Source organism: Camelus dromedarius, chromosome 30 (assembly GCF_036321535.1).
Source record: "Camelus dromedarius isolate mCamDro1 chromosome 30, mCamDro1.pat, whole genome shotgun sequence".
In the NCBI taxonomy this organism is placed as follows: Eukaryota; Metazoa; Chordata; class Mammalia; order Artiodactyla; family Camelidae; genus Camelus; species Camelus dromedarius.
This window is the reverse complement of record NC_087465.1, coordinates 682304-699344: the sequence shown is the minus strand read 5'-3', so window position 1 is coordinate 699344 and position 17041 is coordinate 682304. Positions and strand designations below refer to the sequence as shown.

At 52.8% G+C, this 17041-nt stretch overlaps 1 protein-coding gene and 1 long non-coding RNA gene across 4 annotated transcripts in view; one reads left to right on the top strand and one right to left on the bottom strand.

Annotated features, from left to right (window-relative positions):
* The window catches only part of LOC116149674 (uncharacterized), a 37364-nt gene extending 34129 nt beyond the window's left edge, over positions 1–3235 (bottom strand). For all 3 annotated transcript variants that reach the window (XR_010378463.1, XR_010378461.1, XR_010378462.1), the window contains exon 1: positions 256–3235. This is a non-coding gene — a long non-coding RNA (uncharacterized LOC116149674). The remainder of the gene's footprint in view (positions 1–255) is intronic.
* A 251-nt stretch (positions 3236–3486) lies between these two features.
* On the top strand, positions 3487–12230 carry CLXN (calaxin). The gene is made up of 6 exons (XM_010988131.3): positions 3487–3632; positions 7170–7328; positions 8135–8239; positions 8886–9037; positions 9269–9373; positions 10387–12230. Exons 1-6 carry the CDS (start codon positions 3575–3577, stop codon positions 10444–10446), a joined length of 639 nt encoding a protein of 212 aa, XP_010986433.2. The 5' UTR covers positions 3487–3574; the 3' UTR covers positions 10447–12230.
* The last annotated feature ends 4811 nt before the right edge of the window (positions 12231–17041 follow it).

Sequence of the window (17041 nt, the reverse complement as noted above, 5' to 3'; positions counted from 1 at the left end):
AATAAATAAAATAAACATTTAAAGACCTTTTAAAAAGACATTCAGTTCACTAGTAATAGGAAAATGCAAATTAAAATCACAGTGAGTCCCCACTTACACCCACTAATGACTGAAACCAACAAGGCTGGCTGCACTGGGTGCTGGTGGGGCCCGGGGCAAATGGCTCTCTTATCCCCCACCGCTGGTTTCAACGCGGTGACCGGCCACCCTGGGAAACAGGTCGGTCCTTCCTCATGCAGGAAAACCTGTACTCACCCAGCAGGCCCTCTCCCAGGTGGTCACTCAAGAGCAAGAGACTCGTGACCTCACAGGCGTCACCCGAACGAGCGCAGAGCAGCACTAGCAGGAGCCAAAGTCGAGACCCAGTGTGCACGTCCAAGCGTCGCCTGCACCAGCACGTCCTTCACGGAACTGCACCGCGCGGAGGATGGTCCCCACCGGTGCGCGCCCTCTTCATCACGTGATTGGGGGTGGCCGGAGCCCAGCAGCAGGACCTGGGCATAACTCAAGGGACCTACTGTAACCCTCAGCATGTGGCCAGCACTCAGAACACTGGCTGAAGGCAGGGACCAACGCGACAGGTGACTGACTGCCACGCGCAGGCTAATTCCTGGTTTCCTGGCATTTGTGCCATGAAGACAGTCTTCCCCCGGAACCAGAATGAAGGCAGAGCCACGTGGATGAGAACACTGTTGGCCAAATCCCTGCCGCAGTTTTAACTGTGAATTGCCTTTCCTGGGTTGCCTATGTCTAGTCCCACCAGGACATGCTCCCCCGGACTCTCCAAGTGAGCGCCACACTAGGGATGAGGTCAGGGCAGAAAGGACGTCTGCACACAGCGTCACACTTCTCGTGTGCCCAGGGCGCCTTGGCGGCAACGTTCATCTTAATGAAAGGCCAGGAAACTCGTCATCAGGCTAATAAGTACCTGCTGTCCCCGAGAAAGATCAGCAAGATGGTAGAGCGAGGTCAGTTCCACAGGCCACTCTCCCGGGGAAGAGGGGGACGGGGGGATGCCTCACTGAGGTTCCCCGCAGGTCCAGGAACTTCTGCGGGTAGAGCACATTTGACTCAGCCACCTCCTGGGGCACTGCCCTTCCATAAGCTTTTCCACTTTAAGGGAACGCGGCTGGTGGGGCCCAGGCTTGTGGAGGAGGAACCCACAGGGCTCCGACAAGCTTCCAGTGGGCGACAAGTGGCTCCGATTTGCCTGGACACGCCAGTGAAGTGCTCCCACCCATGGGGCAGGCTCCCGAGACCAGACGTGCCAGCAGGGCGTCCGTGTAGTCCGCTAGGGAGAGGAAGGGCTCACGGCTTCTCCTCTGAACCACCAACAACCCCTCTTTCAGCTCCTTGTCTTTATAACAGCACTGCAACAATCTCTATGAACTAAATATTTGCCACAACTCGGTCATCTGACCAGAGTCACTAGGTTTCACAGGTGAGTGTAATCTGAATACATCCCCCCATTTGTTTCCTACGATCCTGTTAGAAACACAGCACCTGTTCCTTAAAACCTAAAGATAGACTTACCCTATGATCGAGCAGTCCCACTCCTGGACATGTATCCAGAGGAAACTCTTAATTTGAAAAGACATATGCACCCCAATGTCCACAGCAGCACTATTTACAACAGCCAAGACATGGAGACAGCCTAAGTGTCCATCGACAGATGACTGGATAAGAAAGCTGTGGTATATTTATACAATGGAATGCTACTTGGCCATAAAGAAGAATAAAATAATGCCATTTGCAGCAGCATGGATGGACCTAGAGATTACCATACTAAGTGAAGTAAGTCACACAAAGACAAATATCATATATCACTTATGTGTGGGATTTAAAATATGATACAAATGAATTTATTTACAAAGCAGAAAGAGGCTCACCAACATAGAAAACAAACTTACGGTTACTGAGAGGGAGGGATAAATTGGGAGTTTGGGATTGGCAGATACAAACTACTATGTATAAAATAGATGAACAACAAGATTCTTCTATACAGCACAGGGAACTATATTCAATATCTTGTAATAACCTAAATGAAAAAGAATATGAAAAGGAATATATATATATAAACTGAATCACTATGCTATATACCAGAAACCAATACAACATTGTAAATCAACTATGATTTAATTTTTTAATCTTTTTGAAAAAGAAACAAAGCACCTGCTGGATATGAGTACATACAGGGATACCCTGTAACCATTAACTGTCGCAAACTCATAGTCACTATCCTTTCATGTTAGTTAACAGTTCTCAGGGAATTTGCATGAGGATAACACAGTGCCTGCCTTCACCAGGTATCCTCCACTCCACTCTCAAACAGCATCCCAGTCCTCCATCCAACAAACAAATAAAACAAGGAAAGAAAATCGAAGACCTCATTTTGAACTGTTACTCCTGGTTGGCAGAATTTTTCTGCTTTCAGTGTAGCAAGGACAGTACATATACTGTAAAATAATTTGTATTCAAAGGCATTTTCCCTTCTGAAGCTAAGCCAGTGACACACTGGAGAATATTACAGGTTTTGTGCTCTGTGCTCAGCTAACCCATGTATTGCTTAACTCAAAGAAGGTGTCCCACCTGGGTTAAGAAGAGCAGCAAGTCCTTGGTTTGCAGTCACAGAACCTGACTTTCAAATAAGCAAAGGGTCCCTTTACTGGGGTATTTTCCAGAGCAGCAAGGTCGGGCTGCGCCCGGAGCCAGGGGCAGCTGTTAGGTTGTCTTTATTTGGGAGGCTGCCTCTTAACCAACCTGAAAATTGCCAGGGGCTTTTCTCAGATTCCACTGACAGCCTCCACCCCCACCCACCCCCGAGAGCGAATGGAGGCAAAAAAAAAAAAATAGCTATTCCAAGTTCCTCTTGCTCTCAGTAACATCACCAAAAACTTGAAGGTATCTTGCTGCAGACTCCCTCCTGGCATCTGAGCAGAAGGACTGACAGCTTGAGAGCCAGCTCCTCGCCCTCCTGCACCCGCAGACCAGTCGTCCGGGCAACACACCTGCTCATGCCTGCAGCCCCTCGGGTTCCCAGACCTCCCTGAGGCCCCGAAGCCTCCCTGGTGTGACGCCCCCCGACCCAGACATCCCCACACGGCACGCACACAGATTTCAGACCTTGAGGACTCACGGTGCAGTCCAGCCAAGGGGCTGTGAGCCCAAGCCAGCAGCACCTGGAGGGTCAAACCCGGACGTCACAGTCAGAACACGGTCCGACGCGACGCGCCTGCTGGGCTCTCCCGGCCAGACCGCGCCCGGCCCGGCAGCCAATCGGCGGCCGCCGAGCCGTTGCCATGGCCACACCGCGGCTTCGGCGGCGCAGGGCCCGGCCCGGCAGCCAATCGGCGGCCGCCGAGACGTTGCCATGGCCACGCGACCTGTGAGAGCCGCGCTCGCCCCAGCCCGGGAGCCAATCAGCGGCCGCCCGGTGTTGCCATGGCCACGCCGCGTGTGAGGGCCGCGCACGCGCGTGGTGGAGAACCGCCAGCCGCTCCGGGCGCAGGGCTCTCAAGGGCCCCCGCAGCCACCCGCGGACACCCGCCGCGAGCCGGTGCCCTGAGCGCCCGACATGAACCGCAAGAAGCTGCAGAAGCTGACGGACTCCTTAACTAAAAATAGCAAGCACTGTAAGTAAGAATCAAGCGCTGGGCGGCAGAGGCTCCGGCCAGGTCTCCTGTCCCTCCCGGGGCGAGGGTCCCGCCCGCGGACCCCGAGTGCGGGCCGAGCCCGTGCACGCCCAGCCCTAACGAGAAATCTGGGAGGGAGCCCGACCGCAGCTCCTTGGGCCGGCACCCACGCCCACCCGGGGTCCCAAGGAGCGCTTCCGGGCATCCAGGCACCCAGTTCCCCACAGGCACTTACTCGCTTTGCAGACCCTCATTTAACGTGCCTCTGCGGCACAGAGGTGTGGTTTGTATGCCCAGGGGACACGTGAGGCTTTAGCCTCAGACGCAGACGGAAGACAAGGACGAAAAACCGCCGGACTCACGAAAAGTGGCACAACCAGCAGGCACCTGCTTTCTAGCTCTTCTTAGAGCAAATCAGCCAGCACAGGCCAAGTGCTGGGAACCTAGCAGGAGGCCCACAGGGGAAAGCGGGTGTCAGTGCCAACAGCCTCAGGAGCGATGAGCTGCGGGGGCACGGAGACCTGTACCTCGGAGCGAGGAGGTTTGCTGGGAAACCAGGCTGATCTGCTCCCAACTCTAGAGCCCACTTTCCACAGTTTCCAAAGCGAAGGAAACTTGGCAGGTGGCAAGAGGCCCCTGTGGAAGACATCCGCTCTCATCTCACAAGCACTCTGAAAGGTGGCCCTAAAATTTCAGAGGCAACTTTAGAATTGTGTGCAGACTGAGGGGCAGAACTGTGCGTGGGCTGTGGATGTGGCTTAGATGGGGAAGGGACTGTCTGACAAGCAGGTTTATAAGGTGTGTGCTGATTGCAAAGCTACTGGCTTCCTGAAGAAACAGAAGCCGTAATCCCAAGGCCATTGGTGCAAAACAGGAAGAACAAACATGTTTTGATGTGGTTTTAGATGTGACGGGATCTACTCATATTTCATATCTAAAATAATGAGTGGTAGGAGATGCTTTCAGGATGGCACTGGGAATAAAAGTTCCCGTGGACATAAGCATCCTAAACTTCCAAAAAAAGTCATCCTATAATTAAGATATTATTATGATTATTATAATCTGATGAGAATTTTGTTCTGTCGTTATTTTTCTTAAAATACTTCCATTTCTGGGAAAAGACCAGATCTCCTTAAAACATCTACCGAACTTTGAATAAACAATGCGAAACTGCTATCTATACACAATGCTGAATTTGATTCAGTCTGTTTAGTGAGTTTACAACATGTCGCAGACATTCCAAGAATGTATTTAGAGGTGAATGTACTTAAAGATAAGTGAAACCATGGCAATAAAACCAGTCTTGATTTTTGTTCCTACATAAAATTTTTAAAGTGTTTAAAAAGTCATTCATAAGAACCTTGATGATTATTAGTTAAATTCTATAGAAATAGTGACAAATCATGGACATTATAATAATTCTGAGTTTCTTTAAATAGAAAACCTTTCTCCTGAAGTCAGGTTTCCTTTTAGTTGCCAGGTGATAATCCCAGCAGGGTGAAGTGGATAAATTTTGTAGAATCAGAGAAGAAATTCCCTTAAGTGGAGGCCTAGGTAATCCACCACACTACAGAACAGACTCAGACCAATCCAAAAAGAGGAAAGCCAGTTCTTAAATTTCCTTAACTTCATTTAGTTTTGTATTCTTGAATTTAAGAAACATTTCAGCAAAATAATTTATCTTACAGAAAAAATTACCCATCTTGGAACTTTTGGGTAAAAATTTAAGTTAATATATATTCTTTCACTTTTATTGCAGCCGAGATAGAAAAGTGGCTAATCTACCTTCCCTCAGCTAGCGTTTCACACTCGTAAACAGACTGTGTCATTCTTCGTGCAAGTTTTTCTTCCCCAGCCATTAACTTTGTTTTAGAATGTTTTATGTTTTAGAATTTTGTTTAATTTTTAGAATATTTTTATGTGGGTAAATATACATAACATAAAACTTACCATTTTAACTACGTTGTGCCACTACACAGCCTGTGGCACTAAGCACATGCACACTGTTGTGCAACCATCACCACCGTCATCTCCAGAACTTTCTCATCTTCCCCAACTGAAACTCTGTCCCATTAAACTGTAACTCTGCACTTTCCCCAGCCCCTGGCCCATCATTCTACGTTCTGCCTCTGAATCTCCCCACTCCAGGTACATCATGTAAGTGAACTCATACAATATTCGTCCTTTTGTGTCTGGCTTATTTCGCTCATAATGTTTTCATGTTCATCCATGCCATAGTGTGTGTCACAGTTTCCTTCCTTCTTGAAGCTGAATCATAATCCATTGTCTGGACAGACCACATCCTTCTCGCCCGCTCATCCATCCGTAGATACCTGGTCGCTGTGAGCGCCGGCGTACGGGTGTCAAGGCCCCTGTTGTCCATCCTGCATGGTCCATGCCTAGCGGTGGAGTCACTGGATCTCGCCGTATTTCTCTGTTTCATTTTTTTTGAGGCAGTGACATACCATTTTCTATGGCAACCACTAACTCTTTTTAAAATGATAACCATTACATTCTTTTCTACTATTTAATCAATTTACTTATCAATCATTTATTTTCCAAAGTTTTCAGCCTTCATCTTAAATTGTGGTCCCCAGAGCTGGAAATCGCCCTGGCCTGCAGGATGTGGTGTGATTTCTCCGTTCCTTTGTGCTGTCTTCTGTTGTGTGCATGCAGCCTTCACCCGTTTTTAAAAATACTCAACCATAATTTTGTCGGTTTTGAAATAAAATCTTCTCCATCTTCCACCTATACCTCCTATTTAACCTCACTGTCGTGTTCTTAATGCCAGACACCAACGCTTCCACCCGCACACCTCAGACAGCGATTGGGACACAGTTAGCCCTGTGTTTATAAACACCGCCCGCCCACAGTGACATGTGTGACAAGCTCAAGTGTGTGTGCACACCCTGGAGATAACAGTGTCCTTCCTCCAAAGTGCTGCTGGACAGTTGCGTGTTTTCACATCATCCACCATGAGAACTGCCATGGGTGCTAAAAGATGCTCAAGTCCTTCCTTATTGGGAAGTAGCTGATTCTGGTTTCCAAAGTCTGGATTACGGATTCACCAAGGCTGATTGGAATGAAAACTGTTCCCTTGTTTTCGTGAGCCTGGTATCGTATTCCCAGGGGAAGGTTAATTTGCAAGTCTCATCAATGCTTCTCATCAAAAAGTACCTTCTTAACACCCCCTTGCTTCCTTTGACTCATCCCTCTATGGCTTTGTCAAGCTTAGAATCTGAACCCACAGTCGCTCTGCGGGTAACTTGGCAAAGCTCTCTTCTTCTCTCCCAAGTGGGGCTGAACTTACATCTGCCTGAGGGAGGGGCTGCTGCTTCTGCCTCCATGGGGCCCTCAGGAGTGGCGTCCTCTGTTGACCTGGCGGGTCACGAAACTCAACCCAGGACAGTCGCCTGTCGACAGCAACATATTTATGGCTTCAATGTTGTTTGTCTATAAAGTCTTTAATGCAACATTTAAGCTAGAAACTAAAGATTAAAATGCATTTTGTCATGTCTTGGTTTTACTCTTTCGCAGTTAATAAATTTGAAGTGAAATGTCTCATCAGTCTTTTCTATAACCTGGTGGGAGATGTAACCGAGCGGCAGGGTGTGGTCATTGGACTCGATCGCAATGCGTTTCGAAACATCCTGCATGTGACATTTGGAATGACAGATGACATGACCATGGACAGAGGTAAGAGGACAATCTTCAGATGGGCCAGATCCAGCCATAACAGGGAAAAGTAGTTTGGGGTTTAGACATGCTCTTGGTGAGAAGCTTAACTTCTGCATTCCCAGTTCCACCTGAAAATAAACCTCGGTTTATATTCATGGGGAGGGAGATGGGGGCCATAGGGGAGGAGATGGGGGGGCGTAGGGAGGGAGATGGGGGCCGTAGGGAGGGAGACGGGGGCGTAGGGAGGAGATGGGGGTGTAGGGAGAGAGATGGGGACCACTCTTTCTGTGTTTCTGTGTATTTAAGAAGAGGACAAAGTCAGCTTGGCTAACTAGGTTTCCCTTACTTTATATCAGAAAACCTGAAATATTTCTCTTTCTACTTCATAAATATAGTAATAAAAAATTTGAAAAGGACATGTTTATTTCCTTACATCATCAAAAGTATTTCCATAAAAACTAACATATAATCTTATCTGTCACGTAATAGCATTACTCTTCTTGAGTAATAAAGACATAAAGTCATATATTTTATGTTAATATGTCAACGTATTTAATACACCAGTGTGTTCACGTGTGAGCTGTTGATCAATATGCTTAGACATTCAGAATTTACTTGTTCCCACAAAATGTGAAGGGACTCTTCCCAAAGCTTCAGTGAAAGTTCCCAGTGTTTCGACATCTCGGTGTCCTCCGTGGTCAGATGAGGGCACGGGGCCACGCGGCCCTGTGGTCCTGCCTGAAAGGTGGGCAGCACCAAAGCAGACGCATCGCTGAGAACAGAAGCCCAGCACACGTGTCCTGCCTGCTTCTCTCTCTCCGCAGTTTTCCGAGGTTTTGACAAAGACAACGACGGCTGTGTGAGTGTAACGGAGTGGGTGTGTGGACTATCAGTGTTTCTTCGAGGAACTCTGGAAGAAAAAATGAAATGTAAGCCTTCACGTTGCCCTCTCGGCTTGTTCACAAGGTCCCTAAGGAGTCTAGCCCGGCACCCTCCGGCCCAGCTGGGACGGTGGGCTTGTCTGCTGTCTGGTGGTTTGAATTCCCAGCAGCCTCTTTTATGGAGTGAATTCAAATCAATGATAAGGATTGGGGAAAAAAATGAGAAAGAGGAAAATCAGGAGATTCCAAGGAGGAATCCGTGCCAAGCAAGACCATGCAGGCTGACCACATACGCACACTTGCGTACGAAGGTGGGGAGCGCCTTACATACCTCATCACTGGAGTCGGAACCACAAAGGGAGAGAACATGGGTGCAAGCGTTCCAACTCCTAGTTAACTCATTCACTCCAGGGGGCTCCGTTTCAGTCAGTTTCCCAACATTTTCAAGATGAAATGTTAACTTGTGGGTGTTCCCGGCACGCTCTCTGCAGCTGAGTTTGAAGAAAGTTGTTCTAAGATTGTCGAGTAGAGTCGACAAGTGGGCCTGCAGCCCTTTTTACAGAAACCGGGTTGCACGGAGGCCTTTGGCCTGAGAAGGACATTAACACTAGAGCCCTGGGCTCTGACCACTTGATCAGAGCGAGTGTCCCCTTGCTGACAGTAGCAAATTCTTGTTGGTTATCTTTTTTTCAAGATTGCTTTGAAGTGTTTGATCTGAACGGCGATGGATTCATCTCAAAGGAGGAGATGTTCCACATGTTGAAGAACAGCCTTCTCAAGCAGCCGTCCGAAGAAGACCCTGACGAAGGAGTTAAAGATTTGGTCGAAATAACACTCAAGAAAATGGTAAGTATGGGTAAGCTAGGCCACATAGGGGAGAGAAGTAAGAATTCAAATCACAGTGCCCACGTTTCCCACGTAGTGAAGTAAAGCGCTTAGATCGTGCTCTTTTGTTACGTAAAAGTTCTCTTTGACGTTAGTATCTGCCAGCTTTCCCCTGCTGACACTTGAACTGGAGGAGCAGTAGGTATTGGTGGTGGTGTCTGCATGTTAACCGATGCATGGCTGGCCCCCCAGGACCGCGACCACGACGGGAAGCTGTCCGTCGCAGACTATGAACAAGCCGTCAGAGAAGAGACTCTCCTACTGGAAGCATTTGGACCATGTCTGCCTGACCCAAAGGTGACAGTACTGCTTTTGCTGAACAGTGACCAAAATATACCGTAGGGCCAGCAGCCCAGGGCTTCCTGGTTTAGGGGGTGATCAGGTGAACGACATTCCCCTCAGAGAATGGCTTCAGAAGAGAGAAAGCCCACTGAAGACAACAGCTGGTTCATGGCCTGGTACCTAGATGGATGGGTGGGTGGGTGGGTGATGGATGGGTGGCTGGAAAGGTGGGTGGATGGGTGGACAGATCTCATAAGTGCCTGGTGCAGAGTTCTGGATCTCTGTCCTTCGGTCTCCTCAGGAATTTCATCATTTACCTTCATCTTTACATTTTCAACCTCTTCCCTCACTACTAAAACCTTTCTATCAGAATTTAAACAGATCTAAACCTGTCCCATCTGACAAACAAAAGAGAAGGGAGGGAGGGAAAGAACGTCCCCGAATCCCACACCTGCTCCTGTTTGCTGTCTGAGGCTTTTTCACAGCCAAGCGTCTCAGAAGAATTGTCCGTATTCACGACTTGCGCGCCCACCACTTTCTCCTGTCTGCCCTTGACGCTGCTCTTGCCAAGGTCACCACGCCCGCCTAGTGAACAATCCCAAGGGTTCAGCTCTTGGGTTCTTGTCTTCCTCGACCTCATCCCTTCCCCACCCCAAGCTCCTCGTCCAGCTTCTCCTGTCCAGGAAGCATCTGCGCTGCCCACCCCAGCCTGGCTGCGACGTGGTCCATCCTCCTGGACCCCCACTGTGTGCCCACCCTCCGGCCCGCCCTGCGGGCTCTGGCCTGTGAGCCGAGCTCAGTGGGCGGGGGTCCCGGGGCTGGACCATGTGGTCTCACCTGCCTGAGACCCCAGAACTGCCCTGGGCCGGAGCGGAGTCACCCTGATGCCAGCTGTGAGTGGTTCCTGACCCTCACTCTTCCCCAGTTACTGCCGTCTCCTCAGACATTAAGGAGACACGGAGAACATTTCTTGTTGCTGATCCCCCTTGTTGGAAGTCTGTACTAACTTGAGCACTTTTACTTCACAGAGCCAGATGGAATTTGAAGCCCAAGTATTCAAGGATCCACACGAATTCAGCGAGATGTGAATCCCTGAATGTCTGTGTTGTCTCGAGCGAGTGAATAAGGAGGCACGTACAGACTGTGTGTTTTTCCTGCTCCGCTCAGGAGGTGACTGCGCACTCGAGGGTGGGGGACAGGGTTGACCGACACGTAGCACCCTGCTTTGGTTAAGATGCAAGTAAATCAGCCGAAGACAGGACCTATGACGCGTTGTTGGGTCGGCCGGACGGGTTACGTGCTAGAGACGCCTTATCACCCAGACTTATCTGTTGACACACGTAACTGTCATGAGATGTTTGTATGAAGGAGATGAACAGAGAGATTACATAAGCATGAGTTATTTTCTTCATGTCAGAAAGATGCTGGGAATACATTTAAAAAATCACTGAAGCTCCTGAATTTCCTTTGGAGCAGTAAAGAGTCAAGACAACATCGGAGAGTAAGGATTCTGGCAGCGGGCCCTGGAAGGTGTTTCCACTGGGCACTGAGGGGGCTCAGGGACACAGAACCTGCATTCGAACGACCCGTGTCCCTGCCTGAGGCCTCAGCGTGACAGCCTGGCTGCCCGCGGCCAGAATGGGCCTCCATGAACACTGTGGGTTGAAAGTACAAAGAACCCCAGACAGACCCCCACCAGGGGCAGAGGGGCAGTGGGCCTTCCTGGGCCTGATGGACAAGGCCTGGCCTCTGGGGTCACCCCAGTGACCCTCGCAGGGGGATGCGAAGCCCCCTCTCTGTTCTGTCTCCCTCTGTCTCCACTGCCAGCCCCTCTCTGTCCTCTTGGACCTGCCCCCCAGGATTCCTCTCCTGCAGCCCCTCATCCCAGGTCACAGCCCACGGTGCCCGCTTGCCAGGGACTCCTGCGGCCACCGCTCCCCTGGCCTCCTCCTGCCCAGCAGGTGTCTGTGGCCATAGAGGGAGTGTTGGGAAGGCAACCTCAGTCTGGTCCTGGGCTGCGCTCTGCCTCCCGCAAAGGCTCCCGGGCAGGCCGCTGGGAGGGGACACCACCAGAAGCACTCAGAGGCTGCTCCAGATATTAAGTCCCTTTTGTGATTGCATGTGCTCTGCTCTGTTTAAGCGAAGAACACACTGCGTGAAACAGAGAAGTGGACTGTTAACAACCACTGTATAGAAAATAGACAAACAGCAAGGTCCTGCTGTGCAGCTCAGGGAACCGTATTCAGCAGCCTGGGGTCACCTGTCAGGAAGAAGCCTGGGAGCAGGAACAGACGTGTGTACACACACGACCGCAGCACGCCGCCGTGCACCAGAAACCGGCCCCCTGTAACTGACCGTGCTTCAGTAAAAAAGGGGAAAAAAGGCTGCTACGAGTAAATGGAACATGCACCTTCATGAAATAAAAGCTCTTTTGCTGTCCATGTGTCTTCTTAAAATGTTAGAGTCTTGGACTGTGACAAGATTTTTCTGTCTTTTGTCGGCAACACAATATACTTTAAATTTTTTATTGTATTTCTCTGAGTGTCCATGATACAGGATCACTGAAGAGTATTTCAGAAGTTTAGGAAATACAAAAATCAAAATTAAAATATTAATATTCTGGTGTAGACTCTCAGCCTTTCTTAAGGCGTTTGTAAGTCTCCCCGCGGTTATGCACGGAGCACACCCGAGTGTTTGGGCGAGCGCGCTGGATCGCGCTCTGTCAGCTGCTTTTTGTGTCCCACTGCCTCAGGAGCACTGGCCTGGGCGGGCAGACCCTCGTCCGGCACCGCTTCCCCGCCGCACACACTTGCTTATTCCCACGTTTTGCTGTTACGAGTAATGCCCCGAATAAACTCTCTTTGTAGGTAAATCTCTCCGCGTGCTCACTTACTGGGGGTGACTCTGCAAAAGCCAGAATGTCGGGTGAAAGGCCTGCATGATTTTGTGATTTCCAGCATATGTTAGCAGGCACCGTCCAGGAGGGCCTGCCAGGCCCACGCATGAGAAGTGCGGGTGCACAGCCTTCGAGCTCCTCTGCCAAATCTGTGCACTGTGGGTGACCAGGATTTTAATTTATCATGTAAAGAATTTCGTACTTTCATGCACCTGTACCTAACCTTTTTATTGCAGGCTGAGTAAAAACGGACTTCCATGTGAATAATCCTGTTTTGTTACTTGACTTTTTCTAAAACTAAAAAAGCCTTCCAAAAAGTCTAAATAATTTTGTTGAAACTGAAGATGCTGTCCGCCCTGGACGGAAGAACCTGGGGCTTCCCATCCAGTGCAGGGCTCGCCCCCAACACCGTTCCTCCCCGTGATCTGTCCCAGTCGCTCCGTTCTGCTCTTCTCCTCGTTTCACTGCCGGAGCAACTCATAAATGATCTCAACACTGAGAATTCGCTCAGCTTAACAGCGGGGTGTCCGAGCGCAGCAGGTCCCTTTGAGGACGCGTCCATCCTGTCTTGCTCTGCGCCTCCCTTCCCGGGCGCAGCCAGTCCCTGCCGTTGGGCCCCGGGGTCAGGACCGCAGGGGAGCAGCCAGCTTCTGGAGGGTTGAACAGAGCCTCCCCCAGCTGGCTCCTCAGAGCGGGGCGTCCCTCCTCCCGCACTCGGGGGGCCCCTCCGGGCAGGCTGCACGCCCCCACAAGCAGCATGGAAAGACTCTGTTTGGGAAACAAGTACTTTTTTTTTTTAACTGCAGGATTTGAAAACCACCACTGAAAACTGGTAGTCCTGCATTCTTCACCTGCAAACATCTCTGGTGCAAGACTGCACTTGTAAGAAGCCAAGCCTGCAACTGCTTGTACCGTAAAATCACCCCGAGCATCCACAGGTCCCCGCTGGAGCTGAGCCACTGGTTACCAGCCTCCAGGCCAGTCCCTCTGCCCTCGCCGGGCCGGGACGGAGGGCTCTGCCACACGGCCACCACTGCCGTGGCCTGGATCCACCGCGACCCCCCCACCCCCCAACACGGTTGTGTCATTTTTAATGAGAGAGATTGTGGAGGGAATTCCGGTCAAATCTGCTTAAAACCCCAAAGACAGCCGTGTCCAGACGCCTGCTCTGAGCCGCTCCTCGGAGCGCCTGTCTGCCCGACGCGCCTCGTCAGCTACATTCACCCCACCGTGGAACCGTCCCCGGTCCCCCACGGCCACCGGGGCTGCGGGCCGGCTCTCGCCGGGTGTGGCCGAGACAGGGTGAGGACTCACAAGGAGCTGCCGCAGGAGCGACACAGTGAAACACACCTTCCCCCCAGACCCTGTTCACGACGACAGGCAGCTGACGGCTCCCAGCGCCCTGGTCCTGACGCGTGGCTTTCTGTGCCCTCCCGCCTCCCAACACACCGTCAGGAAGACACTCCTCCGCCGAGACACACAGCCTCCTGTCTGCCTTTGCCTCCCGCCCGGCAGCCACCCTGCCCTGTTACGTGGCCCGGCCGGCCCCGCGGAGCGCCGCGCCGGAAGGCGTCAGGTGACTCCGTGCCCTCAACCTGTGCCCCGTCCCCTGTCCCGTCTCCAGGGGCTCGGTGTGGACGGGGGACGCAGCGGCTCAGAGCCCGGGGCAGTGAGCCGGCGACGGAGAGGCACACCAGGTGGGCCGAGAATCTGCCGGTTTCCTCTGCAAGTGGCTTTCCAAGCTGAATCACTGCCTCCCGCCAGGGCGGTGAGCCCAGGGCCGGCTGCAAGACAACTTCAAACCATGTGATCAAGGCTTCCTTAAATCCTTCAGGGTCGGAAGAGTCAGAGAGCAAAACAACCCCCGTGACCTCGACTGCACGGCGCACGAAGTCCAGGGAGCGCTCCGTCCAGGTTTCACGTAAACGCAGCTTCAGGCCCACGTGCCCCAGGCTGCTCCGTGGCTCACCCGCATGTGCTGAGGGGACCCTGGCTCCCTGCAGGGCTCTTCGCGTCTGAAACCCCTTGGAATTTTCTTTCTTAGTTGCAGTTCCCAGTTTGCACGTAAAGGCGTCCGTGTTCAGTCCCAAGAGGAGCCTGGACACTAGGCTGGGGCCTCGCCTGGCCACGCGGTCGGACTGTGGCTCCGAGGCCAGCACGTGAGGAGAGGTGGGGCCGCGGCTGGCTGTCGGGGGAGCGGCAGAAGTCCTCCTGGGAAGAGGAGAGGGCTGGACTCCTCCAGCAGGGGACACGGAAGGAGCCTCTGGGCCATCCTGGGCAGCACCTGGAAGTCCTCCCCATGGAGAAGCAGAAGGTGCCGAGGCGGGTGGCCACGCGGTCCAGCAGCAGACACAAGAGCCTGGTGACGATGTGGCTCTTGCCAGATGCCAGGACCCAGCCCGAGGACCTCAGCGAGTGGAGGTGGGTTTGCGGCCAGGCCCCAACCACATCCCCCGACCTCACCAGTCACTGGACTTTGAAAGTCTGACGTAAATGAAACATGGTTTGTAGACCGGGGGGGGGGGGGTTGGGGGGCTGTAGTTACAACAAGACCGCAGGATCCCGGCGGCCCCAGGCGAAGTCGGACCTGTGGCCACCCTATTCACACGCTATAAATTACTCCAGAAGTGACATCGCATGTAAAATGGGGAAATGCCTGCTCTCTCCCCCATCACAAAGGGTTTTTGGAACAACAGAATGAGATCAACCTGCGACAGCATCTTGTAAACTGTGAAGTGTGATAAAAACCTGGAGGTGAAGGACGTTTGCCGCCGACATCAGCGTCCCGGGGCCTCCTGAGTTCTCACGAGGAGCTTGTCGGTGACGAGGAAGGACGTGGCAACCAGGGCTCGAAGAAGTGGCCCTGGGCCCTCGCTCGTGACCAAACGTGGGGCTTTGCTTAAGCCAAAGGGAGCTGAGGGATGTCTCTAGGAGTAGCCTCAATAGCCTGATGTATTTGGAGACAGGACTCCCCTGAAACCAGGGCAAAACCCCAAGGGGAACTTTCACGAATATTGTTCTCTCAGAGTCAGTTTTTGTGACATCTCCCCCCATTAACACACACGCGCACACACGCACACACACGCACCGCCCTCATCACAGACTCACAGGCGTACACATGTAGTTCATTCCCTTTGAGAGGCACACTCGAGTTCCTTGAATTCCCCTCTCGCCCAGCAAGACACCACTAATTCTGAAGCAGTCGGCGCCGTCCTGCGTTCCCCACTAGCCAGCCACGCTCGAGGCTCAGCGTGTTTGCTGTGCTGGCTGCAAGGTACTGGAGTGTTACCGAGAAGTTAGCAGGATGCAGGGTCGCTGTGAAAGCACCGAAGCCTACAAGCCGCTGAGTAAACACGGACTTGCTCCAAGTTCTGTGAGCATCAGCCGGCCAAACGCAGACCTTGGCCTCCTTGCCGTGCTCTTAAATTGGATCATGTAAATTTGACTAAGTGCAAAGCAGGCCCCTTGTCTCTTTGAATTTCTAAATACGACTGGGTGCTGATTTTGACTCATGTAAACGCAGGAAAGGACACAGTGGCCCTAGGGATCAGGGCCCGTCGTCGCCTGGGAGGTGGGTGCACCCCTTCTTGTCCAGGACCCTGAAAACTGTCCTGTTTGGCTCTGCACACAACGGGTGGCCCCCACGTCCAGTGTCTGCAGACAGAAGTCACACTGTCCCGCCTGCAGGGAGCACACAGGCCAGGAAACTGGAGTCGCCGTGGTCTCGGGAAGAAGGAGGGGGAGGAGATGGAGGGAGATGGAGGGAGAGGGAGGGGGCACGGTTTTCAGCGCATGAAATGTTTAAGAAAACAGAGATAAGACTGAGAGTTAAGGGGGTGGGGGTTGCCCCTCTCCCTTCCCATCGCTGTAGGAAACCCTCGGGCAGAGTCCCGGCCTGGCTGCGGGGGGCAGACGCGCGCGGGCAGGGCAGGATGTGGAGCAGGCCGGGGCCTGCACGCCCGGCACCAGGTATGTGGCCCAGAGGAAGGCGCGCCCACGGCAGGTGCAGCGCAGCCAGTGCCCGCGGCCCCGGGGGAGGACCTGCAGGTGCAGTCGGGACATGCCCCGAGTCTGCAGGGCCACGCGTCTCTCTGAATAGCTGGGCGGCTGCCCTGTGCGCCCGCAGGAGCACAGCCGGGGGAGGGGGAGGCAGAGGGTGGGTGCACTTTGGTGGGGCCCACAGTTCTGGCGGCTTCGCTGGCGCAGGCAGCAGCCCCCTGGGGTGGGGTGCGGCAAGGGAGGCTGAGCCGAGCAGGGAGGGGCGGGGTGGTGGGCCCGGGCTCCGGCTCCCCTCTCCAGAGGCCGAGCTGGACATGGAGTCCGTGGCCCCTGCTCAGCCCTGGCCTCCCGGCCTTCACACTGGCGTCCTCTTCCATCCACCTTCGTCCCTCCCGGGGCACGGTGGCTCCCCGAGCATCCCAGAGCCTCCAGCTGCGTCTGGGTCCTGTTGGCTCGTCCAGGGGCCGACAGGGGTCCAGGCCCACACCGGGCCCAGGGATCTTTGCCGAAGGACTGCTCAGCCCATCTCGTGACCTACAGTCAGAGGCAGGTTTGCAAATAAGCAGCTGAGGCATTCAGCTGGAAACAGGAGGAGGGACTGGAGCCAGGTGATGTCTTCAAGCCCCCACACTTGGTTAAGGAGGCGCCCAGCCCTCTGGGCCGGGCTGTTAGATTGCGGAGAACGGGACGTGGGCAAGACAAGGGTGTTTCACGCTGTCGGAAACTCCCCCCAGGTGACAGTCGGCGCTGTGAGGGGAGGGCTCGCTGCAGGGCTGCAGGCAGGGTCA

Excerpts from the sequence above, each read along its gene's own strand:
- CLXN (XM_010988131.3), top strand. The coding sequence starts at position 3,575 with ATGAACCGCAAGAAGCTGCAGAAGCTGACGGACTCCTTAACTAAAAAT. Across the intron at positions 8,240-8,885 it reads TCTGGAAGAAAAAATGAAAT|ATTGCTTTGAAGTGTTTGAT; the intron begins GTAAGCCTTCAC and ends CTTTTTTTCAAG. Across the intron at positions 9,038-9,268 it reads AAATAACACTCAAGAAAATG|GACCGCGACCACGACGGGAA; the intron begins GTAAGTATGGGT and ends CTGGCCCCCCAG.